We start from the raw sequence: 26986 nt of genomic DNA, 5'->3' as shown, positions 1-26986 counted from the left end.
CCTATCAGTCATAAGTTTCTTGTCTTTATCTGCAAGGTGAAGTACCTCACCACTCAGTCTTTCCCAGGTTAGCTGATCTTGAAAGGAATCCTGGAAGGTGTAGTATCCTCATCTCCATGTCTTTATTTACATGAATAATCCTTGTCTCCTGAAACCAGGGCTCGTAGCAAGGGAGGGAAGACAAGATGCTGACTCTCTGCCAGGGTTCAGGATGCAGGGAGTAAAGACTGTCACTTCCAGGGCTGGATCTGCTCTGGCTGCCCTGGTACCCTCCTCTGCAGGGCCCAGCTTCTGTCCATTGACAGCACAGGGAGTACAAGCCAACCATTTCCATGTGTAAAATTACTGTTATGCAGAGATGTTTGAACACGCAAGGTTTTAGACCATCATATCTTTATACTTGAGACTTTCTCCCTCTGCCTGTGTTTATACAACAAAGAGAAAAAAATTCTTATTGGGATCTTTGGGTGTACTTATAAAACTACAAAAAACACCGCTGCTCATTAATTGCCATCCATCTGTTTTTTCTGTGATCACTGCCTTGTGCTTTGCCACTCTGCTTACGAAACTCGACTTAAAAATTTACAAATGCAAGGAAATAACACTAATATTTTTTTAATAGAATCTTTTGAACATAATGGATGATTGTGTTAATTGTTTTAATCCTTTGATATATCTGTCAGTGTTGTTTAAAGAACAAGATTTTCTTGCAAAATTCACAAGATTGGGTAGCTACATCAGTGAGAATAGTTATTTAAAATGATGTATAATGAAACTGAAACCTAAAAAAACTAAATAAGGGAAAATAAGAATGTTTGGTTTTCTATGTAACTTTAAACCAAGAAATCAGATATCCTTTTCCAATAGGTTGCATAGAGATCAGTGTTCTTAAAATTCACTTAAAGTCTGCTTTTCATGTCACTGCCATTCCTGGCACTGGAGTTTACTGGTTACTGTACTAATAGCCAAAAATGAGATTGTAGCTGTATTTTTATTAAAAAAACACCCAATACTTGATAAACTAGCAGCAGCTTCACTTCATCATAGTCTGTACTTTTCATTTTTCTTAAACTAGAGAACATGATGAAGAATTACGGGACTGATCTTGTTGGCTTAATACTCACACTAGTCCCTGATCTTGACAGCGACCAGTAATTGATTTGTAGGTGAGAGAACATCAGAATCAGGACACGTGGGAAGAAACTCGTTTATTTAGCCAACCTGCCTTCGGGCTGCCCGTGCTTTAGAAACTTCCCGAGTCAAAACTGCGTCCCTGATCGCTGTGCTTAGTGGCTGTTTTATGCTCTGTGACTTTGTCTAACCTTTTGTTACTCAGATGCAGTTTCGTTTTCCGAAGCCCCTTGTGGCAGCGACTTCCACAGTTCCATTGGTTGTGTCTGTGGAAAACAGTATCTTTTTTGTTTGTTTGTTTAAACTCATTTCTTCATAGTATCACTGGGTGTCCCTGAGTTCTTCTATTTTGAGACTTTCTCTGTTCAACTTCCCCGTGCTGCTTAGGAATTTACAGACCTCTGTTTTATCTCCCTCTCACTTATCTTTTTTTCCGAATTGGAAAATATTAGGCTATGTGTTCTCTCCTGTGTGAGTTGTTCCTTATTTCTGATCAGCCAGGGCAATAAGGAAACGGATGTGAAAAAACAGCTTATCACTACAGGAGAATACAAAGCCAGTGGAGACTGAGTGCTGGCATTCCTCTTCCAAAATACTGTTGTGAATCCCAGGGACAAAGAGTCTCCTTCTCATACAATTACACTATTAACTCACAAAGTATCAATTGGTTTCCTATGCGTTTAGCAGTCTTCCCCTCCAGTGAGACAGAATGGGTGCTGAAGGATGTTATTCCTTATGTTGTTCTTGCATTTAAAGCTTTTGGGTTTTAAGCTGAGAAATCTGGTGAAAGCATTGCAAAGATCAGCATGACAAATTGGGAAATGGTGGAATTAAGCATCACTGACTTGCCCCCATGTGTATATATGGTATGATGCTAGTTCTTAATTAGCTCCACAACCTGTTACTTCTCTGTGGATCTCTGTTAGTCACTGTGCCAAGCAGTCAGTGCTCTCCAACTGGGTCTGTGGTGGGAAGGAGGATCCTGCCTGTGAGACCCTCCCCTCCATGATGAGCCAAAATGTGTATCAAATGCAGAAAGTCTGCGTTTTCTGGGTGAATAAGCAGGAGGTTGCCTGAGTTGCTGTCCTGCCCTCCCCACACAGCTCCAGTGTTGTACAGGGCAAGTCCCTTCAGCAAAGATTTCATGCATGGCCACTACTTCTGTTTTGGTCTTTTTTTTTTTTTTTTTTCTAGGTAGGAGGAGCGTGTCTGCCTTAAGAAGTTGTTGGTGTGGTTATGCCATTTGGGAACATGATAACAGCTATCTGTCTTCTTTGTTGGCAAAAGGATGTACGTGTGTGTATACAAGTATGTAAAACTATGTATGCACGATTTCATTGTGATATACCTTTACGAAAAGGGGAGAGGAAGGGAAGGAGGAATTACCTCAAAGTAGGTCTAACAGTAAAAGTTCTGCTTCTTTGTAGTATGGCCATCTGCCTAGTGTTTTGGATGTCCAGAAACACACTGGGCAGTAAGTTATTACTCCAAGAGGCAGGTTACCACTGGAAGCAGTAGCGTGCCCCCAGCCGAGGTGGTGGAGATGCAAAGGACCAGGGTGAATTTATCACACACTGCAAACAGAGTGCTCTGACCGGGTACTAAAAGGGATGAATATGGGGCTGTGACACCCCGTGGTGGGTGACACTTGGAGGAGAGGGTGACCTTTATCTGAATGGCCTAAATGAGTGGGAAACCCATTCATGTGCGCATGGCCACAAGAAAACCTGATGAAGAGTGGTGAAGGATTATAGTCTCTATGATTTTTTTCCCTCTGGGTGGGAAGCGACATTAGCGACGCTTTGGCTTTAAACCCCCCTGTGCCTTGGCTCGGCATCTGCACGCAGGGTCACTGAGACCTCCCTCCCCACCCCGTGGGTGCCCAGAGTGGCTCATTAATGTTGATGAGGCACTCAGACGGGCGCCCCAGCAAAGCCCAGGAGGACACCGCTAATTACCGTGCCTGGGGGCGGGAGAGCGGGGCAGGGGCGACACCCGGGGCCGGCACATCCCGCGCGGTGCCAACGCAGAGGCGGGGCCGGCCCCCCTCATGCATATGCACGAGCTCATTAGCATGGCGATGAGCCCGGCCCCCCGGCCGTTCGCACGGCGGCGCCGGGCTGTCCCCGCCCCCTCATGCATACCCCGGCCCTCATTAGCATGGCGATGAGGCGGGCCCCGCCCCCGGCGGCCATTAGTGGCGCGGCGCCGTGGCTGCGGGGGCGGGCGGTGCTGTGCGCTCTGCTCCGCTCGGCGCTGCCGCTGCTCCGCTCGGCGGGGCGGCCGCTGCTCCTCTGCTGCTGCCGCTGCTCGGGACGGCGGAGCCTGCGGCTGCTCAGCCCGAGGAGGAGGAGAAGGAGAGCGGCGGGGAGAGAGGCAGGCGCCGGACCCCGCGGCGGCGGCGGCGCTGCCGCGATCGGCTGCGCTCGGCTCCCCCATGGCCGCGGGCTGCAGGGACGGCCCGGGGCAGGAGAAGTACCGGCTGGTGGTGGTGGGCGGCGGCGGCGTGGGCAAGTCGGCGCTCACCATCCAGTTCATCCAGGTGAGGGGCCGCGGCGCCGGGGGGGAAACCGCTCCGCCCGGCGGGGCCTGGGCGCTGCCCGGCGCGCAGCGCGGGGGGGCCGGGGCTGGAGCCGGGGCTGGAGCCGGCGCGGCGGGGCGGCAGCTCCCGGCGGCGCCGCGGGATGCTGCCGGCGGGGCAGCGGGAAGCCAGGGGTGGGGAGGCGGCGGCGGCGTGACCTTGAGGGGCCCGGGGCGGCGGCGGGGGCCGGGGTGGTGCGAGCCCCCGGGAAGGTTCTGGAGGGCGGGAAGGGGCGGACGCCGCCCCCGGCCCGCCGGGCGCCGCCGCCGGGGTGGGGTTCGCCGGGCCGGGCGCGCTGAGCGCCGGGGCCGCCGCGGCGCTGGGACCGGCGGCTCCGGTGTCGCGGGCGGGGTCTGGCCCCGCGCTCCGCCCGGGAAGCGGCAGGCGCGGTCGGCGGCCGCGGCCGGGGAGCGGTGACACTCGGCGTCCGGCTCCGAAATAGCTGCCCCGGGCTGAGCATCTTGTGCCGGCCCGGCGAGGGGCCCGGAAGCTCCTGCGGCTCCCCGCGAGAGAGGAGGAGGGTTTGCAATGGGCACGCTGTGCTAGCTGCGAGCAGCCACCCTCCACCGCCTCTCTGAGCTGCTGTTGATCCTTCAACTTCTAGACAATTGAACTTTTTCTTTTATTCGCTTTCAGTAAAAAAACATGACAGAATAGGTGCTGCAAAGCGTGCGTCTCAGTCTCACGAGGAAGAGCCCTTTTTACTGTTTCACCACTAATTCAGCTGTAGCCCCTTTATTTATTTTCATCCTCTGCCCTGTTGCTTCGCGTTTCTACCTCTGCCTGTTTATGGTGGGAGGAGGAGACAACCACTTGCGTTCTGCTTGTTGGTGTAGCTGACGGCAGATCAGCGAATCTGGAGAGCATGGCTTTTTGTTTGTTTTCTTTTATTCCACTAAGGAGAGGCCATACTGCTCTACCAACCCCTAAGATAGGCTGCTTGACAGCAGGGCAAAGTTGTCTTTTAATGCTTGGGGCAATGGTGTTCTCAGCTAATATTTTGTTAAAACAGGTGATCCGATAGCAAATAGACTGTTTCTTTATTTCAGATTTTTGTCACTAACACATATGTCCATGTGTTCGTTAGTTGTAGTACTCTGATTAGAATTTCAGCTCTGCAGAATAGACTAACTAACTACACAAGAAACAGCGCTTTGAAATTTTGGGTAAGTACTGGATAACTGAATGTTTATAAAATCCAGGATCAGAACATACACTTTGGGAGAATTAGCTCTTTGGAAGTTCGTTTGAATGGTGTATTTGAGATTGAAATGTGTTGTACAGTGTCTTTTCTCAGATGCGTAGATGGCTGGTCAGATACTGGTAGAATACTGAGTTGTTGGTCTGTTTGAAGGTGACGAGGCTGGAATAACTGCAGTCCTCTCAGTGTGTGGATTGAATTCCTCATTGCTTGCGTATGGAGATAATTAAGTACCGTGGTTGTCTGAACCTGGTTTAGGGTGCCGTTCTCTCAAACATGATCCTGCTGCTTTAGCTGGTGTTGCCTGTATCTTGCTGTGAACATCTAAGCTGGCTGTAACAGTAATGTGTGCAGCTGGATGTGGCTTCAGTTCTGAGATGCTGCTGTCTCAGGAAATGTTGCTGAATGGATTTCTGGATTCCTTGGCAGCATGAAAGGCTTTTGGATAACTTTAACTTCACAACAAAAATGCTGTAATTTCTATTAAAGACAGAAGGAGAAAAAAAAAAGTGAACTTCACACTTGGTGCCTGGGCATATCCATTTATATTAAGAGCAGTAAGGTTCTACTGGGTACTGAATAGCTTCAATAATTGAGCACTGGTAGAAATTAATTCTTTAAACTAAAAGTTTGAGCTTATATAAAATGTAAATAAAAGTTTTGGGTCAAGTGCTGTGACTGACACTTGTCTTCCAGCAAGTATATGCAAAAGAGGAACCTGTGTCTGCTTTGTCACGTATAAGTATCTCTTCAAATAACAGCAGGAAAAGAAATAGTTCATTTTGAAATAGTGTTGAGGGAACAGCACTGCAGTGTTAAGCTGACACGTTGAGGCTGAGATTTCAAAACAACTTATTGTCAGTTTGCATTAATTCATCGTCATCTCCTGCCCTCTCCGCAGCTTTATCTTGAGATAAAATCTTGCCACCGCAAAGTGAAGTTTAGCAGAAAATTCAACCTTAGAAAATACCAGACCCAAAGAGAAATAGCTGAGCAGTACCTCCTGAACAGTACCTCGGGTACCTCAGAGAAGAGTTTTGTGTTGTTTCCACACTTGCCATGTGGTTACGGACAATGAGAGATGAGGCTTGCTGTATTATTTATATCCCTCAGTGTCTTCCTGAGCTCTTAAAGCTGTGATGTTATCAAGTGTGTGCAAAGCCTGTGCAAGCACTTAGGTAGTTTCTGTATGGGAAGTGTATTGCCAGATACATTGTTTGTCTTTTAAGGCTGCACAGAAACTGCTCCAAGTTGTTTTAAAATTGATTACGAGCAAGTCACGTGCTTCATTTTTGGAATTTCTTAGGATTAAGTGACAAACGTGTAGTGTGGCCTTCACTAAAACATGGATCAGTACTAGCTCTTGCCACATGACAGATCGTGATGTCAGTGAAAGATTTAAATTCTCTTTTGCTTTTTTATTCCTTGTGTTTAAAATATGGCTGTCAGCAACTCAGTTTTGAAGCTTAAAAAGGAAAGTGTTTTCTCCTTACTGATAGTTGCAAATATTTCTACGCTTGACTTTGCTCTCCTATAATTCTTTATTTAATTTTCAGTAAATCAGTACTCAAGCACAGTTGTTCTTGCTTTTACTTCAGTACTACTGATTATTTTCTGGTAAATAAGACTATTGTGGTGACAGGATATCATGGGGAAGCATGTGCTGTGATTTACGTTGTATCTTTGAAAGACAACAAGGGATTCATATTTGAAAATGGGAAAAGTCTTCCTTGATTTCAGATAAAACAAATGAAAACATGAGGAATGTAGGATGTAAGAAGAGCTAATGAATCTGCTTTCTTTTGCCAGCTTTCTGGGATCCTGCACAGCTCATCCTTTCCTGCCTTGTTTAGGTGTTGGTTGGGGAAGCAGAGAGCATTCATTGCTACAGGAGTAGTAATGGCTGAGGTTATGGTAGCTTCACAGCATGTGAAGCGCTCCTGTGTGAGAGTATCAGTTCCCCATGATTGTTGTGCTCAGTCTGAGCTGAAACAACAACGTTTTTATAAGGAGGCTGAGTGAGCAAACCCATCTCATACAATGAAAGCTCTTTCACTTACTGGGTCCAGCCTCACTGTGCTAATTAGTAGTGCAGGAGGAGCGGTGCACGAGGTGTAACTGGTCACTTGTGTACAGCTGCTTGTGGGCCTGGGTTCACTTCTCAGATGTTCATCTAGCAATTTGGAGGAACTTTAGAGTACAAATTAGCAGATCAAAGCTTTCGGTGGTTAGATGACTATAGTGTGTTCCTCAAAATTCTTCCTCTAGGGAGATAAACACAGCTCGATATTGCTGTTGGTGGGCCAGGATTTCATCCTGGAAATATCAGATCATTTCCTTTAAATCAGGATATGATAGATGAACTTACTGCTGTTGAGTCTGTGCACTGTTAAGACAGGAAGTGAAGATGTTTTAATTGGGGAGGAGAGTTGATGGGATGTCGAAGCCATAAACTCTAGGAAAGCAGCAGTGAATGATAGCTCAGCATTCACCACAGCATTTTGTAAAACTACAAGTGGTAGAACCAAGCATTCCTTCTCTTATTGAAAACATACACAAATAATCCATCATGCTCACATCCCAAGAGGCAGAAAACTTTTAAAATGCATTGCAGCCAGTTAACTGGCCTCTTAGCAGGCTGAGGTATTTGGGAGTATGAGCTGTGCAGAGCACACAGCTGTTGCCACAATAGCTTTTCTCCAGCTGTCATGCAGAGGTCTGTCACAAAATACCCCACATTCCCCTGTAACTCAGCCCTTTGTAATATTCAGGTTTCCTTGCTCAAAGGGAATACAGCCTAGCAACTACCTAATCACCCTCTGAATTTTTTTTTATCCTGCAGTTGCCATTTACTTCATGCTTTTTTTTTTTTTTCCAAATCTGAACAATGTATAGCTAGTTTTAGCAGTATACAGCAAGAAAGTCTCCAATGTTTTATTCTTTCAAATCTGCTCTGCAAAATAGTGGATGTTTCTGATCAGAATTGATAAAATTATTTGTCCTACGTTTTTTTTCCTCTTCATAAAAGTATAGCTTTAGTTTTGTGACAATGACGTGTATGGTTTTGCACACTGAGCAGATTCTAGTGACCCACATGAATGTATTAGTTAATAAATGTCCCTAGATCCTTGAGATGGTATTGACTGGATATAATTAAGTGTGACTGAGTTCAGCTTAGTTTGTCAGTCAGCCTGATTTTACCTGTGGTAATGCATGAACATGTTTGAAATTGCTAAAACAGTTAATGTGATACAAAACCCATGTAGAGGTTCAGTGTTTGGGGTTTTTTTGTTTGTTTACTGATTTCATGCTGTATTTACAAGCTCAAATCTTACTGCCAAATTTGTAAAAGAAAGTATTTTTCCTACTGCTCTTAAACTGTTGGTAACAAGCTCTGATTGGAGCTGAGCTTACTGTTCCACTAACTAGTGAGTAAAATGAGTTGGATGTAGATTTTTGACTCCTGAATGTTAATATCAGACACTTGTCTGAAAGCAAGCGTATGACTTGCAGATGGATGGCAAGCAGTTGTTCAGGCTTTTTTCCCTCTTTTTCCTTTACTTTTCCAAGCTTCTACTTTCATAAGACTGTTAGTTCTCCTTAGCTAGAAATAAAACTAAAGGTGGGTTATCTCAAAGGGTCTTTTATCTCTGAAATAGCTGTTGGGCAACAAAATAACTTGTTCTGAATTTTATGCTCTAAATATGAATTTCAAGCTCTAAAATAGAGTAGTAAAGTAGATTGAAAAGCAACAACTGAACATGCAGCTGGTGCTGGAGCCAGCGTGCTGGATGTTTGACAGACCCTGATGTCTTAGTGTGCCACTTCCGTGTGCTGGACTCGGGATGTGCAAATCCCTCCAGAGTTTCTGGGTGTTCTGACTAACCCTCGCTGACCGCCCAAAAAACGCTCTTCGAGTAAGCACGTAAGGAAATCAAAGGAATCAGATGCCACGAATTCCAGGCTGCAGATTCACGCAGGGCTGTGCTGGGACTGGTATGCTTACATTGTGATAAAGCGTGGGGCCTTCTTACTAAGTAGTGCAGTGTAACTCAAGGTGACAAAATATAGTCCAGGAGAGCGAGCAACTGATTGTTGACATCTGTTGGGGTTAAAGGTGGGAAATAAAAATCCTAATCAAAACAAAGCACTTGTGATGCAGTCACCTGGAATAATAAGGGCTGCTTGTTGCCCTTCTTGTGAAACTTGAACCGCTCGGCTTCTTGCTTCCTGGAACACTGCTACCAAGTAAAAGGTTGGACTCGCTCCGATGAGTTGTAGATCTACAGCCTGGGAATGTGGTAGATGACTTCAGACTTGCCTTGCAGGCAGGAAGGAAACCTTAAGTTACCTGTGAGTGTTCCAGTATAGCCAGCAGTGGCATAATAATATATCCTAAGCTACCCAACAGGGCTGCCATGTACTAAGGCACATACTGGGTAGAACTGATCTGGGTTCAAAAGCTGGCATAAATTTGTAGCAGTGTGGCAGTTTTGAGATACTCCTCATTCTGGTTTTGAGCAATTTACAGTTCTTTCCCAAAGTTGAAATTCCTTTGGGATAACCTAACGCGCATCGCAGTCAGAAAGCACCTTTCTGTGTGTTCGCTCCTGGCAGCGGTTGCTTATATAGCAAGTAAATATTGACGTACCTTTTGGTTATCAGGTTGTCTTCTACTGCCACTTGCACAAGGAGTACTGGCACAGCTTCCCAGATTACTGGCCGGCATGCCCTTTGCACTCTGAGGGATGAATAGGCAGCCGCTGGCCTGTAGCCCTGTTCCTCTTTCCCGTACTAGAGGGAGAGGCTCCTGCTTCTGGTTTTGGCTGGAGCTCTGAATTCCAGTGTTCAGTAGTGGTGGTAGAGGGTGGCTCTCATAAGTAGAGCCCTTATATTCCGGAGAGTTTTGAAGGACCCGAATGACTCGTATTTGTATACCTTGTGCAACCTGTTCACACTTACCGAAAGCATTCCCAGCACTGAAAATGTTGTGACTGAGCTCCTTGATAAATCCGAAGATAAGTACCAGCTTCATGAAGTGTAATGCAGCAGTCTTCTGGCTAGCTGGTAGGAAGCTGGGTTTTCTGCAGACCTTCCCAAATGAGTCACTCTTCAGGTCTAGACTGGCGTGACATGAGCAGAGAACTTCTCTGTTGGTTCAGACAGTTCAGGTGGCTTTAACTCCACGGGTTTGGTATTCTTGTCTTCAGTTATGTTCATAAGGCACTGTTAAAGGAAAATCTAACAACCAGATAAATGCCTCACTTACTGTGAATATGTTCTAGTTCAAGAAATGTGTAAAAACCATCATTAAAACTGAAATCACACCTATAATTGATCCTTTTCTCTTTTTATTCTTTTTTAGAACTTTTCCTTGTTGCTCTGCATATAACATGTCCAAAGATTTCTGGATGCAACTTTGAACATCCAAGACAAACTCTTACTGTAAGGAGTAAGAGTGAATGGGAACTAGATTGAAAAGTTTAACTGCAAATGATGCCATTAGGCAATGTTTGCCCGTAAGTGGCTTGCCTTATCAAGTTGGTGGAGTTTGGTTTTGAAATTCTGTGGGACAGCAATGGTAGCCTGCTAACTACAAATTTCTAGAGTTAGATCTCAGATGAATTATTTCTATCTGAGCAGTGAGTGAGACCCTTTCTGTTTTTCTTGAACTGTATCCTTCATTACTAAGGTATGATCTGTGACTGTGAACAACTTTTTTTTTTCTTGTATCTTTTTATCTTCTGTTCATTGCTACTTTTTATGTTCTGTCTCACGGCTTAAGTGTGGTTGCAGCTTAGGTTTGGGATAGCCTGTAGGGCACCTCGTGGGAACAGGTAATACAAAAGAAAATATTTCTCTCCTCTCTTTATAACTTAATTACTTGAAGTAGATAGCAGACAAGGGATGTTTACCTAGTCTGTTTGCTTTTCTTACTTTTTCTCCTTCAATGACACACCATATATATACTTTAAGCTGGTCACATCCCAGCCTGTAAAGTGCCCGATGTGCAGTGGTGCTTCTAGGTGGAACTTCCATGAAGTTGAAATTACTTTTTTATGGATTGCTTGCTTTTATTAGGTTGGTTTTAAGAGGTCTGGCTGGATTGCAGTGCATGGGCTGTTCTTGGTTAAGTTAAAGAAGGTCACGTATTCACGTTTGAAGTGGTTGATCTTGCGACTAATCAAGCATTGTGTGCAAGGGCTGTCATTACAGCGAGGTCAGGGGTTCTAATCTGCTGCTGGAATGGGAAAAGCTGGAGAACTTGCACTTAAGCTGTCCTTAAGCATACACAGAGCCTCAGACCTTACTGGGTGAGGGTTGCTGGGGAGGACTGTGTGCACTTCTCTAGTTAGGTGGGGAAGTGCCGTAAACTTGGATATCCTGTTGGATGATGGAGTTCATTTTGTGAATTTTTGTAACGTACGAGTGTGCTCACACAAAATCCCACAAAGGACTGAAAAGGAGAAGCCTCTGGAATAGGCTTGTGTGGAACTCCCCAGAACTGCAATTGGCAAGTGAGAGCTGCATTTGTGACCACGAGGGCTGTGCTGAAGCAGTAGGAGTGGTGTGGTGGTGCAGGTGGAGGAACTGAAGGGCCTTGAAAGTGAGGGCAAGTTGGTCGTTTACTTTTTAGAAGGTACTGACAGTGGGGAGGCACAAAGCCAGGGAAATATTTTTACTCTGCAAACCTGAAGAAACAGGGCTTTGTTGTAATTGAAGATTTAATTTGATAAGCTAGTACTACCAGTAAGGAAAAATGTTGAAAAGGTCCCCGTGCTGCCACAGCAGTTTGCCACTATAGCTATTTACTCCCTCTGGTTCGCTGAAACTCCACAAGCGATGGGAGTTAAAAATAACCAGGGAATGTTTTTACCCGGGATCAGTTACCCTGTCTGGTTCACTGTGCAGCTCTGCAAACAACTTCTTCTGGCAGTCGGGCTCGTTTAACCAGACCTGCACCAGCTTCTCGGCTGCGACCAGAAAGTGAAGTGTAGTTTTTGGTGAATCCAGATGGGAGTGAGTTGAGGCAGTAGGAATGTATGCAGAAGGGCACTATTAAAGATAGCGTAAAGTACTAGCTGCTAGCACCAGCGTGCCTTAATAATTAACCAGATGTTAGCCCTGACACATAAAAATACTGCAGTTGAAGGAAAAAAATTAGTGTAACATTTGTAAGTGAAAGTACTCTGCAAATATCTTTATTCAGAGGCCCTATGAGAAGCATTGTTTCTCAGCAGATTAACTGTAGGTACGCACATTAATAACTATCAACTGTGTCACTTTCCTCAAGTCTTATAAGCCAGAAAGTAAACTTGAGCTTCTACACAACTTAAAAGCAAATTATTTTTCCAGTCCTGTTCAGAGCATTCTGTACCTGTAGTGATATTATAATATGTTGACTCACTAGTTACATTTTGCTAAAATCACTGCAGTTACTGTGTTGAGTTTTTCTGACAAAACTAACATGCCCAGCTCATATTACAGAGCATCTTCAGCATTCCTCATTTAAAAAAAACATTAATCCATAAACCTGCAAGCAAATCTGAATATTTTACTTCATTTGTGGTAAGTAGACCATGAAATGGTAGGATGCCGCTGGTAAATCTGTGTGAAAAATCTGGCATCTTTGGGTAGAAAAGTGATCTGCTAAATTTATTCTGTTATTAGACTTGTTCTATGTAAGAAAAATAAGTGGGATTACAGTAATATGTGCTGCCTCAGGTAGGGAGTTTCTAAATTGTGTGTTCATAATAATATTTTTGTGTTTCTCTCCTTTTATGAAGGTGTTTTATAATCACGTGTAAAAAGTAGTAGTTGCTAATATACTTGTGTATGTGATACCAACTCTGCTAAAAAAGCATACAATGTTTTCCTCTACTAGCTCACACTAAGAGGCCTTCCTTAGCAAAACCAAATAAAGTAATGGTGATGTATTTAAATGGATTCTGGCTTTTCATGACCCAGTATTACTAAGAATGCAATTATGAGTGTATTTTGCAATTTCAGTTACTGCTTGGGATTTTTTTCCTAGCAGTCTGTCTTTGAAGTCCTCCAGAAGCATAGTATCCTTGCCTTTGCATCCTATTCTCCTGCCTTCCCTCAGACCCAAAACAATAGTACCTGAATCTTTGTCTACGTGACCTGAGTGAGATTTCCAAGATGCACATGTAGGTGCTGTATCACTTTGGTTTCCTATGCTTTGGCTTTCCTTTAACTGATGTTTCGCCCTCCCCATAGAGCAAGTTCTCACCCTGCTGGAAATTCATTACCAACTTGAGGTCCTGCTTGGGGTCTTATGGAGGCAATATCCTCGTGTGCTCAGCAGCACTCCTTCAGTGTTGCAGTGAATTCTGAAGACTTTATTTGATGGTTGTATCCATGATAAACATTTTCCAGACCCTCAAGTTTGAAAGTAAACCTGTGAGGCCAAGACCTTTCTTAGCACATCAACCAAGTTAAGCCAATGATCTTTGTCTTACCATCTGCGAGTATTTGAATGAAAAGTTTTAAACTGTGGAGATAATCTTATTTCTGTCTCTGTAAGCCTAAGAGGGGTGTGTGTGGTGGAATTTCTTTTTGTTTCTAGAAATGAAGTGTTCTGCCTGTGGCATCCAGTGGACCAACCCCTTTGAATATCCTGCCTCGCTACTTTTGATGCTGGCTTTTAGCATGTTGTCATCAACCAACAGTGCTGTTGTCTACTTAGCTTTGGTTTGGAGGCTTGTGCTTCTAGCTCTTATGAATTGGTTACTTCTCTAGTAGTTAGGGCAAAATTTTATGTTGTGCAAGTGATGCTACCAACTGAAGAAGTACTAAACCTTAAAGCTCTTGTCTTGTTTGATTGCTACAGTAACTAAACGTTTAAGCTGCAATACCATGCCTGGATTATGGGAGGTTTAATCAACTGGGGGCACTCCAGAATCATCAAGAAACTACCAAAAGGGAATTGGGCTGCTCAATGTAACTTCTTGAGCATGATTTTAGGATTAAATATTAGATAAAAACAGGTCTTCAACAGTAAAGTAATTTGAGATGCTTCTGTTTCTAGCAGTTGTGTGATTTGTAACTTGCTCTGTCATATTGCTTCAGCCTCAGGGGTGATGCTGTAGAAAGGTTGCTGTACAAACATCCAGGTAAAATCCTCTGTAGCTGATGTGGACCAACATTAGCAGTTATGGTGAGACCCTTCTGCAGGCAGAGCGAGTGGGGGAGGGATGGGACAGGCAGCAGATTAACCACTGAAGATGATATGTGTACAACTGGGTGAAGCCTTGTGCAACAGGGGGGAAGTTAGCCTCTTCCAGCTCTGCTCAAGATGGAGACTGAGACTCAAGAGTGGCTGCTCTTATTGCATGGGGTGCAAGAAGAGTTGCGAAATGCCTCCTGTGTGTAATCCTGATAAGTGAGTCCTGTTATCTGATAAGAGGGTGTTCAGCTGAAGTCCTGCAGAGTTCAGACTGTGTCAGATCAACTAATGGAGCCAGAGGTTTCATTTCTTTCAGATTCAGCTGGAAATGTTAGGGCAGCTCTGAGTCTTCAAGCTGTTGTGGTCTTCTGGCTGGCCCAGCTGCTACGGGTGCCTGTGCATCTCTGAGACCACTGAGGCTGGAAGTGAGGTCACTGCCTGTCAGTGGATCCGCTCTTTGATCCCCAGGTATTTGTTCTGAGAGCGTTACTTAGTGCAAAGAGACATTTTAAATTGAGTGCTGTAGTTTTATCAAGGATGCTTCAGGTTTTCAACGTTTCTGAATTCCTGTATCTGTGACCTAAATCTACTAACTAGAGACATTGTTTTGGCTCGTACAGTTCCTGCTTTGTTTCTATCTTACTGGAGCAGTACACCCAAATATATCAACGCATATATCTCAACTTCTTTGATTTTAAAAAAGATACTTGAAAGCTCAGCTTTTGAGGTATCTGAAGACACTTTTTCCGTTTGTTGTCTAGTAGTTTTTGCACCCATTAGAATGGATATAGTATGTATCAGGTAATTGAAGGATTTGATAAATAATTTTTGTCTGTTAAACTATTTTTAGTCATGTGTATTCTACAAAAGTTGATTAAAATTCACTAATATTTGTAAATATAAAACTACCCAGTATCTGTGTTGGTGGGACTATATGGAGAAAAAAGCTTCAGATCTGAAATAGTTGACTTCCTTGTCCCAATATTATCTGCCTTCTGCCAAGTAGGTTACATTCCACACATTTTTAATAGTGGCTTCCCCTCCTCCTTAGCTGCTTTGACTTGTTTTGTGGGAGGACTTGAATATTTCAACTCAGACACCAAAGGTCTTCTCCCAAAAAAGGAAACTGATAATAAAATTGTTCATTTAGAGCGGAATTTTAAAATAATCTGATCTGTGCTGATCTGAGTGTCTGTTTACTGGAATTGTGACCACAGGTTTTAAAATCCAACTGAGTTGGGGATTTTGCTCAAGGTTTAAGAGTTTTAGAATTTCAAGGTGCAATTTTAGCTCTTAAAAAAAAAAAAATCCATCGTCTTCTATGTCTTTCTTCAATTTACAAATATTCTGAGAGAAAATAAACAAAAGCCCTGCATCTCGTGAGCTGATCTCCTGAAAAAGACACTGGCTGCCTGTCTGCATGAGGGGGAAGGTGGTGATCTGGAAGAATTTGTTCAGGGTGATTTCAGAAGATGAATGATTTAAACTGCAACCACTTGCTTCAGACTAGATAATTGAGACTGGGTTTTCTAACAGCTGAACAGCTTATGTTAAAACTTAAAAAATTCCCTGCAGTGCATGTACTCTAGGTAGCTGTTTTGTACATGAGTAATCCCATGGTAAATGAGTAGCTTGAGAAATTTAAAAGTATCTCAGCTTTTCCCCTGTGCTAGGAGTTACTATGAGATGCTACTGTGATTGCCTAACACTCTTCACCCAGGTATTTATCATCTTTCTATAGCTTCTTCCTTGAATGGGTTATGATGCCTCTGGTCTGTCCTCAATGATGTATATAGGGAAAGGGGCTCATGCTACTTGATTGTCCTAAGCAAAACCCCATGTGTATGGTAGTACTGTTATTGCTGAATAAAAATCTCTGAGTTGGAACACTGACTGTTTGTCAGCTTCCACACTAGTGTTTCTGAGTGTGTGCTGTTGCAAATGAATGGCTGCCTGCTCTCCTGGCAGTGGGCTATCATAGCGAGCCATGGGAAGATATCCCCAGATTTGCTTTTGAGTCTTCGGGATCTTCCGGTCATTTCCTAAACCCGAAGCATGTAGGCTGTCAATGCCAAAACATATTTGAGGAGGGCTTTGCTGTAACTCTGCTTGCTTTCTTAAAAAAAAAACAACAAACCAAAAGCAACAAAAAAACTTCAAACAAAAAACCAGCAGTGCCTTACTGGGTCTTGATTCTGTTCTGCAAGTTTGTAACACATGTGGTCCCTCTAAGCAGTTTTGAGTTTTGGTCGTTATGAAAGGTTGAGTTTAACACATGCCCAGGAAATGAGACTTAGAAGACTTATGATTTAGATTAAAATACTTTCTAATGCTGGAAGAAAGCTTAAGAGAGAAACTACTTGCCTTTAATTGGTAGCATCCACCCGGTCCGTGTAAATAACACCAGCTTTGCTGCATGTTAAAAGCTGGCAGAGCTGTGTGGTGCTAATCCTGTGTTAGAGGTGTGTTCACACTTGGCTACATACGAGTTAACCAACAAGAACATAAGGTATTCTGAAGGTTTTCTGCTTGTCAAACTGATGTACTGCCTGTCCAGAGACTTCACCTATGATTACTGGAACTCTGAATAGTCCATTATTCTAAGTATGATGAAGTTGAAGAACCTGTTTCTAATCTATAAAAATGAGAGAAACTAATGTGCTTTCCTGTGGTTTTGGTGCAGAAGGCTGGCTGCCTGTGCATTCCACGCTCTGTTTTCTCTTCACTGAATGCCTTAACCGCAAGATCTCTACTTGGTAGAATATGGGAGCGGAAATAGCAGTAGGGTTTTTTTAAAAAAGAAAAAAAAAAAAGGCAAAAAAACCCTTCTGATCAAACCCTGTGCATTCTAAAGCTGCCTTCTGAAAGTAAACAAATTGAAGGTCTTTGCACACCACTCACACATCTTAAGATGGCATTTGCTGTACTGCTACCTCTTTATAGATTTAAATGGAACATTTGCAGGAGTCCTTTGCTCAAGAAATCAATCAAATAATGATGTTCCCTATTTATTTGAGATGATATGTTATTACATATGCTTGTCAGACCTGTCAGGGAAGAATATTGCACACTGCAGTTTGAATTTAGATGTTCCTCTGTAGATTAATTTCATAACGAAAATGAGTATGTTTAGGTGATGGATTATGTTCTTTCCTTCAGGGCAAGATGTTTTAAATTGTATTCCCTACTAGATGTATGGTGAAGCCACTTTTTCAAGTGCTGCTAACCTGTTAGTAACAGGTTATCAGAGTAGAGTTACAGAGTTAGTACAGTAGTGGAGGACTTGGCATGCAGTGAATTTGTCTAGTTTGGTTTGAGTTCCTTCTGTAGGTATTCTGAATTGGGGTCAGGTAATTTATTTGTTAGCTGCTCAGTTCCTGTCAATGTGAACTTGCTTGGAGAGAAAACAACTTGGAAATTTGTTTGCTTCTAATGTTTTTGTTTGTGGATTTTATAATTGCTGTATTTCATGCTATAGAAACTCCTGGGTTGCCTTTTTTCTTCTTACTCTTTGCATGGGAGAGGTAGTTCTTCTGGTGCTGTGCCTTCTGCATTGTAGGATTATGGCCTCCAGAAATGAAGGGAGGAATGGCTGGATTGCTTTGGAGGGGACGAGAAAGCAAGTAAGAGCAGCAAGGTTACATTTCAGGAGTAATGACTTCTCTCCTGGAAAGTCTTATGGGACCTGTCAAGTTGTAAGACTGTAAACTAGCAGCATAGTGCAGCTGATTGTGGCATGTAAGTTTAATTTGACATGTTATGATAAACAAAAAGGATCTTCCTTGTAAGTTGGTACTAGCCTGTATAGAAATCTAGTACTTTCTGTGCTGTTTGTGGAATTCAAACTCTGGGTTTTTAAAGGCAAAACATCTTAGTAATGAACAAATTACTGAGTTGCTTTTGTGGCTGTTCACAGGATTTGTCCTGAAGAATGTAACTTACTTCATTAGAGATTTGTTACAAGTTAGTAATCATAAAAGCAGAGAGAAATAGCAACAGGGAGTGGAACCAACTTGTCTGAAGTGGAGAAATAAAACTAGCATGATTGAGTTCTTTTTCATCAGTCCTTGTCTTTCTTTACTTTGATCATCTTTGTATGTGGTTTAGACAATATGTTTACCAGTGCTTTTCCTGACCTATATTCATCTGATGTGCACCTCTGTTTTCCAGATAATGATCCTTTTCTCCTTAACTGATGTCTGTAAAAGGATAATATATAGAGAAGTCGGCATGTATCTTCTAATGCAAATGAAGTAAAAAAATCATGTGATCTGGCTGCTCTGTGCAGGCTGGCAGCAGCTTGCAAGTTTAGAAAACAAGTTTATTTGAGAATTTATGTAAATTCCTTGTAAGAATGAGTGCACACAGGGGACAGAAGGGAAATCACCTTGCTGGAAACCCCCGGAGCTGATCTTGGCTGTATGCTGCTACTGAACTGAAGTATTTGAATTCGAACCCTTAGTTTTTAAGTTCACACTTTTAACAAGCTAAAAATCAAAAAGCCTGCTAGTCATCTTGAGGAGGGGAGGCTAAACTGGTCAGCGTGAGTATAGTGTAGGAGAAAAACAAATTCTTTAAATTTTTAGTGGTGTGCCTTCCTTATTTTCCTTTAAAACTCGAAAGCCTGCTAAAATACTAGATTATGTTTTATTCAGAGCAGGAGTAGCAGGAGAGGGAGAGAAGAATTTATTCTCTTCAAATGAACTTTGGTAAAGAGCTGTCCTTGTTGGAATATAGGGGTGGCTCTGAAGAGTTAGCTGTGCTCCTCATAAGAAGTGGCGACAGAAAACTCAGCTTAAATGTGTTTAAATAAACACAGAAAGTTACAGTTTTGCAAAAGGATGAGAAAAATACTTTGTTTAACTGAGGTGAGCTGAGATCTGTTGTATGTAGACCTGTGGTGCTTCTGCTAGCTTCTAACTGCGCTGGGGCATTTCCCTAGAGCGAAGCATGGGAAAGAGTTAAGATCCCTCAGCCGAAGGTTTTCTCTTTCTGTTGATGGTGAGTCTACTAAGCTTTGGGATACCAGCAAAGGCTGTAGTAACGATACATTCTTGGAAGGGTTTGTGTACCTGCAGTGCAGAGGGTCCCCCTGAGGTTTTTAATATGTGGGTTGGGTAAGGAGCAAGGGAAGAGTGCAAAAAGGATGAATGTTTTTAGATCCAGTGGAGGTCTGCATGCTTGTGATGGTCTCAAGTTCTGTAGATGCATTGAGTAGTTTCCAGAGAGTTTGCTGCTATACTGAAGGAAGAGCACTTAGCTGTAAAAGCCCTGTTTGCTGTATTAATTTACTTGCCAGTTACTTAAGCAAAGGTGTATTTACAAGCTTTAGATGACAGAACCACAAGTGGAGAAAGGCTGTCTCAGGACCGTGCTTTCACAGCATGTGTGGCTGGGTTAGTATATGGAGCTTTTGTGCTTCAAACAACAAATTACAATACCCATTGTTTCATGAGAAAAGGTCTTCAGTGGAGAGCTCAGGTTCTGCCTGAGCATCCAGCTCTTTAAGGAAATTGGGCGTTGTTGACTTTCAACAGTTTGTGCTTCTGAATGAGAGTAAGTGTTTGGTCTCAATTTAAGGTCTCCTTCCCCATGGAGGAACTTCCCTCACAAATGGTGGGTAGAGAACTATTCTGGAACCTGCTCTAACACAGTGCTAAATAGGACATTGGAGAATAAAATACTAAACCTTGCTTTCCAGTGATCCTAAGGTCTGTGTGACTTTAGAAAATGCTTCTAGATCAAGCTGTGAATTCCCTAAACAATGAGGGATTGCCTGTGGATGTAGTGTTTAATACAAATCATGGGTTTTTATCTGTTACTTAGAATCAGCTCCACCATGGGAAGTGATGATACTTGATATAAGACTGCTCCAATCTTTCATTTGCTTTCTTTACTGCTACCATAAATGGCCATACTGTAAAAACACTTGTTGACTGCGTGTGGTGTCTGATTATGTAGCACCTCAGCTGAATGTTTGCTTGCAGTTTCTTGATGTGGTTCGTCATAGATGTGGCTTTTTGAAATGTGAAAGTAGGTATTTGCACATAAAACTAGTTTGTGGCGTCGTGTAGTATGAAGTAGGTCTTGACATGAGAACAAGTCTGCTAACGTGTCTCTGGGTTTTAATTGGACGAGGATGCTCCCTCACCAGAGATACATTTGGTTTTCTTGCTTTAGTTACAGCAGCGCATGGTTTGGGAGTGATTATATTCTCACTGGGGTAAAACAATCCTTGCTATTAAGATAATACAGTCTCTGAAAGTACAAAAGCCATGACTAAGACCTAACTGCTTAGGTCTTCCAACTCAAAGGTCGTGTGAAATATTCATCTAACGGAATCAGAAAATCGGTTGGGTTGGGAAAAACCTTAGAGATCATCAAGCCCAACCTTTGACTGATTACCTTGTCAACTAGACCATGGCATTAAGTGCCATGTCGAGTCTTAACATTATTAAGTGCCATGTCCATTATTAACATTAACTTTGTTAATGCTGTAGATGTTAAGTAATGTTAGTTATCTCTAACATTTTCTATTCCGTGTGGTGTCTACGATAATTCAAAGCAAAAAATAAACTCCCTCTGAGTTTCCTATGTGTTTCCCTGCCCTGTGATTTGGGGTGATGCTGACTAAGAGTGGTACTACACCCGCAGGTGCAGAGGTGAAGGGGAAGCAACACTGTGGTTGGTTTTAGTACAACCAAATGTTTTGCTGGTAAATATGCTTTTTTTAGATGGAAATTGTTGCTTGCTTAAGTATGTTGACTGACTACTGAAGATAAAAGCATTTTTATTAAAATTTGAGAACATAAATGTATTTCCATTTGACACTCTTTTTGACTTTAAAATCTGAAGTTGCTGAGGCTGAAAATTCTGGCACTGCTTAAGAGCATTTAATTGTGCTTACTAGGGCCTTAGGATCTCTCCCTATTCCCTATAGATAAGCTGACAAGCTAATTTTAGCAAGATAGTGCTTATTACCAGTTTTGTGCAATGAAATCTTACTTACATGTCAGGATTAGCAACTGTAAAACCACTTGGTAGTTTCTGGTTCCTGGAATTTGACTGTGTGCACATTTCCTCATATGCAAGTTGCAACCATATTGGTCACATTGTGCTTTTCAAGTCTTGATTAAATGAGAGGATAATGCCACTCAAGAACTTGCTTCTGTCAGTCTCCCTAGTAAATATTCCTGTTGTGAATGACTTGGCTTCATGACTACCACGCTGCTGGAGTGTGCCTGTGTGCAGCCACTTGCTTGGTGGTGCAAAAGGGGGGGCCATCTGACCATCTTCCTCTTGGTTGTTGTGCAATTCTGATGTTGATGTGACTTCGTAAAGGCTGTAAAAATAATTTGGGTAAAATAGGTACTGCCCAATTTTTTGCTCTTCAGCTAAGCGTGAGTATGGATTCTGGGGGAGGCGCACAGAAAATGTTAGGTTGCACGTAAACTTTGTGTAGTAGTTTGCAGATTTGCTGATTTAAAAGCAAGTTCACTGATTGTGAGCAACCTTGTGCCATGAGCTGTGGATGTCAGGGTAGCACAGGCATGGGTATGGACCTCAAAGGGAGATAAAATGCAGGTGCTGGAGATACCGCAGGACAGTACATTTGGGTTGACTTGTGGGACTGATGCAACAAAAAGAGCAGTAATTTCTAAGCATTCCCAAGCATGAGTCTGATTGTTTGGTATTTCTTGGGTTTATTTCTGTCTAGGATAAAACATTCTCTGTTATCTCATGTATTTCTTCTAGGAACTGCAGCTGTCTGTCTGTAATGTAGAAGTTCCAATATACATGGCTTTGCTTCTGAAAAGTCAGAAATGAAGTGCTACATATCCTATTGTAAACAGTCCTGATGCGATGTACCCCTTGATGAGAAAACCAGGCTGAATTACACTGTTGTCAGATGGGAAGGAGTAATAACCTTTGATCTTGAAATCTGCTGCTGGTGGTAGTGAGAGAGAGTCTATGAAGACATTCTTCAAGGACATTAAGATTTAACTTCCCTGCAAGCACTGATTAATCTGGAAAGGAAAGCGTTGTACTCTGCTGGTATCTGTGATGGAAAATACTCAGTATTACTTTTTTCAAAGTGTTTTGTCCAGCTGAAGCTTTGTTTCAGTTAAACAAGTCCACACTGCAGGTTTTTTGCACTCTGTGTATTTGATTTCTGATATTTGTTCTTACAGAAACCTGGAATTTTGAAAAGAGTGGTATTAATTTGAACCGTTACTTACAAAGCGGTAGCATCCACATCTGTGAGAACAGCCTCTATTTAAAATGCTTGTGCTTTTTGATGACCATCATGCCTCCCCATGATTTCAGGTCAACCTGCACCACTGAAATATCTGTGTTTAGTAACTCTCTGCTGAGATGGGCTAGGATTTCTCAATGTTGCTCCACGGATGGGGTAACACCACATTGCTCTGCTAAGTTCGGTTGACAATGACCAAATCTGGGCTCTTTTTCTTCCCGTCTGTCGGAATCAGATCTGTCGAACACTGCGCCTGAACAGTTGAACAAAACAAAGGGACTGCTTGTGTGCCAGGAAGGTCTGAACACACTGTCCCTAGCGTGGAAAGGCTGACGCAGCCTGCCGTACCTTGGAAGAGATCCTCTTCCTTCCTTTTCACTCTCACAATTAGGTGGGTTAACCTGACACCTTAGGTTAGAAACAAGGTAAAAAATACTCTCAAGCTTTTCGTTGTTTGGCTCTAAATCCCAAATTAAGGTTGTGAGCGCTTCTCCTTGATGTGTCTGGGTTAAAAATCTGATGCTGAAATGTGAACCTCTTGAAAAACTCCACTCTGTGGAGGGGGCATTAAGGTTACAGAGCTTGTTGCTGCACTTGGGAGTCAGTGGCATATAGGTGCTCTGTTCTCCTTCCTGGTCCCTGTGGGAGCCTGTGTGCTGGCCCTGCTCGGAGCAGCCAAATCTGAAAGTACAGATCACATGGAAAAAACCCCACTTATTGACCAGTACAAATTCTCCTTCTTTCAGAGGTTTTGCTGCTTAGTCACAAACTTCTGAGAAATGGTTTCTGGACGTGGAAAGCACATTTTCATCTTAGAATAGAGTGTGGTGACTGATATGGACGTGCGAAAATACCTGGGTACTCCTGGCTGCTGAGCTGCCGCGGTGGGTGGGACTGCAGCGTGGGACTCGTGTGCTTGGGTTGGTCAGACTGGTTTGCTGTGGCTTTCGTGCCCTGTCATTGTGGTGTGTGGAAAACTTAAGAGACTGCCGTGTTAGAAGTGTGCATTTAGTATGTTATTGCTGTTGTAGTTTTTTAGCATGAACTTCTTGTTGATAGCTTGCCGCCTGCAAGCTGTTCAGACACCCTTTTCGAAGGGGAGGTTACCCAGTATGTTTTCATTTTAATTGGTTTTGCTGCACATTTTACCATTATAATATGTGCATCATGAAACTTCAGATGCTGGCACTCCTGAATGATTAACACACTTTCAAGAAGTCCATTATTTCGTGGGTTGGCAACGAATTATTATCATTTGAAATTGTCATGCTCCAGGATAACTGCTATATGTTTTACTTAGTTGGGTGAGGATTTGTGGGGAAGGCTAGTAATTACTAGCCTTGCTAATGAAAATAGATGGCTAAATAACAGAGCTGTCGTTTCAGCGTTCCTGATGCTTCTGCTTATGACACTTTCAAAACTTAAAGATAATGGTAATTGTCTGTAGTCTGCAAATTTAGTCTAGACAGTCTAATCTAAGGCCAAAAGGTTGGAGTTGAATAAATATGTAATTTGGGCAAATAAAGCTATTAGAGCTGTGCTTATCTTCTTGACGCAATAGTTCTTATTAGATATAAGTGCTGTTTTATAACCTTTTCCTAAATAATTAGTTTCTAATGATCAGTCAACAGATCTTGGAAAAATAAAGCACTCCAGACTTTGCTAATGAAATTGAATGTTTTTATGTTGGATATTGTCCAAGCTACTGTTCAGAAATTCCATGGAATTTACTGGTAATTGAAAAAAACCCCTATAGGACAGGAACTAGTGCATTGCTATCAATGCCTACCATAATCTGGCAGTGGAAATAAGATCTGTTACTGGCTCTGAAGGAGTCATCTCAACTTTTGATTGCCTGTGTGCTAATAGATTCTGTGTCTCTTTTTCTTTTTAACAGAATAAGTGGTATGATTAAAACTTATGTAAGCTTTCACTCTTTCAGTTCAGTCCCTGTTCAGCACTTATATATATCTACATATATCTATATATAATGTGCACAAATTATGTATTAAAAAAGTTATATATATTAGAGTTGGGTGAAAAGGCATCTTCTAGTGATATGAACTTTATTGAAGTACCTGGACATATAAAAGTGGTTTGTATGGCTAGTATTTAGGAGAGAGACTTCTTTAATTTTTGGCTGGTAATTTGAACTGTCTGATCTCTTGATAGTCCTGAGGGCAGCAGGGAGTAATTGTGGAATGCCAGAACTGGTGATGATAAAACCTCCCTCTTCCATTAGCAGGAAGTTGCTGTAGTTTAACTGTACAGTAAAATACTAGCATAGAAATATTTAATCCTAACTTGACTCATTCTAGAAAACCATAGGCTCTGGGTGTAATGGGCTAGTTAACCTGACTGTTATCACCATGTTAAAAAAATGTTTTAAGATGAAGAATGTTGAGAATTTGCCTTCCTCAGGTTTTCTACCTGACTCTTTCTGATGAACTGTGGTCCAAGCCCACATCTGTTTCTGAGCTGTTACAAACCTACACAACTGACAACAGCACCTGGCTTTGTAGAGATCTGAGATGTAATAAAAGGCTAGGAAAATGCTCTTACTATCTAGAATGGATCTTTAGTTCCTACTTTCAGAATAGGATAGACATTAACTTCAGAAATTTTTGATCTTAGCTTACTGTGGAGTCCCAGAGATCAAACATTTTCAGCTACTTAAAATGTGAAATAAGAGTTAAGAGTTGCTGGAGTGCAGCTTTGTTTTACTGGCTTGTTGGGCTAGAAGAACTTGTTACTACATTAATGTAATTGTATGGCTCCAGATGTCCATAACCTAAGCTAGACAATCTGAAAAGTCTAATTAACAAGCAATTTGTTTGCAACTTGAACCTGTTTAAAAGGTTCTGAGTTGATGTGAATACTTACACTCTCCTCAAGAGGTTTTTTGGCCACAGAATGAGCTTTTTTGGTCTGTGTTTCAGGTTTTTGTGTGTTACTCAAGGAGTTATGAAGTGGCTTCTTTCTTAGTAGACTGTAAATGCCCTAAATATGGATCTCCTCAGAGCTGCTCACCTGAAGGCTGTTGCTGACTGTTTTAAGTTAGGTCTAAGTTACTGAAGAGCTATTTTAATTAACTGTAAGTCGTCTTCTCCTGTTAAGGTACTAAAGTTTATGAACCAAAATCTCTTGCATTACACTGTATATCTTGGGGCATCCTCATGATTTCATGTGTAGGAGAAAAGGTGTTCTATAACTTCTGCCTCACCAGGAGATTTTTTTTGAGCAACCTTACTTTCTTTTCTCCTACAGCTAAAGTCCCCATTAGCTGGTAATACGAAGTCCTAAAATCGGACATGTACTTTTTCAAAAATATCACTGGCTTCTTGAGATAAAAACTTGACTTCATTGTGAAGAGCTCATGTGGGCTGCTAGGTTGAAAACTGCTTAAACCTGATAAACCTTTATGGATGAAAAGATAACATGTCACAAATATTTTAAACATTCCTTGAATTACAAGTGGCTAAGATCAGGAGGATGAAGTACTTGGTGTGTTCATAGTTCCTGCACATACTTACTGTGAAGCAAAAATGAAATTAAATTAAATCAAGACTCATCTATGCTTGCAGTATAGAATGTTTTACAGTCAGACGTGTTTCGACTTGAGAAATTGCATAGCTGCCTTCAAAGAATTTTGTAGGTGCTTACTGGCATTAAAAGACATTAATTCAAGGCATTACAAAGAAGTCTTCACAGACAGTGAAAGTGTACATTCTCTGATCTTGAGTCATGAAAACTGCACCACCAGGAAGTATTCAAGAGGCCAAAGTTTAGTGCGTGTATTGCCTAAAACAGGTCTCTGTGTGAGTGTACTTGGCGTTTGGTGTGGTTTGATTTTTGAGACATTTGAGAATTATTAATTGGAGGGAAATGTTCGCAGGCTGGGTGAGCTGCTAATACTGAATTGCTGTACCGTGGGGAGAGCTGTAAGCTGGGAACTGAAAAGAGACGTAAGCAGAAGTGCAGATTGAGTTTAAAAGGTGAAAACTGTTTTAAAAAAGTAGCAATCTGCTGTTTTTTTAGGAAGTTAATATTTTAAAAGGTGTTCACATGCATTGCAAAATATATATTAAAAGAAAACCTACTCTCATCAGTATTCGTGTTATGTTCATGTAACCAGTACCCACTCTGCCCGTAATTGGAATCATAGAGTCCTTTAGATTGGAAAAGACATTTAAGTCATCAAATTGGTGTGTATTATCTCTTTAAAAGGATTACCCTAATGGTGTGTTTAAGCTTGGCAGGATGTTAGCGAAAAGGCATGTAACTTTTCAGCAAAGTAGATTTAATGAGTATTCTTTAAACCTCTCTGATTTGAACATGCACTGAGAGGCTGCCTTAGTTATGTTTCAAAGACACTTTCTTTTCCCCAAGCGAGTCTGCCCTCTCTGGGTTTATTCTTAGGGTTTGGGGGTTTTTTTCACTGAATCTTGTAATTATCTGTTTAGGAGTCACACTCCAGATTTCAATCTATAAAACCCAAGTTGTTTTGCCAGCCATGCCTGGGGTCCCAGGTTTGAGGGGAAAAAAAGGGAAATTGTTTCCTGTGCTTCTGCACCCTAAGTGGGGTTGGGGAAGGTAAAGCTTCTTTATTATAAGTAGCAATTAGGG

The 26986-nt window shown here is 42.2% G+C and overlaps 1 protein-coding gene across 1 annotated transcript in view; it reads left to right on the top strand.

The window, feature by feature from the left end:
• The first annotated feature begins 3355 nt into the window (after positions 1–3355).
• The window catches only part of RRAS2 (RAS related 2), a 44041-nt gene continuing 20410 nt past the window's right edge, over positions 3356–26986 (top strand). Inside the window, exon 1 of the mRNA XM_032691871.1 lies at positions 3356–3673. Within this exon, the coding sequence (XP_032547762.1) occupies positions 3569–3673 (105 nt within the window). The 5' untranslated portion in view covers positions 3356–3568. The remainder of the gene's footprint in view (positions 3674–26986) is intronic.

The sequence above is a fragment of the Chiroxiphia lanceolata genome, chromosome 6 (assembly GCF_009829145.1).
Source record: "Chiroxiphia lanceolata isolate bChiLan1 chromosome 6, bChiLan1.pri, whole genome shotgun sequence".
Lineage (NCBI taxonomy): Eukaryota > Metazoa > Chordata > Aves > Passeriformes > Pipridae > Chiroxiphia > Chiroxiphia lanceolata.
This window is presented reverse-complemented; position numbering and strand designations above follow the sequence as displayed.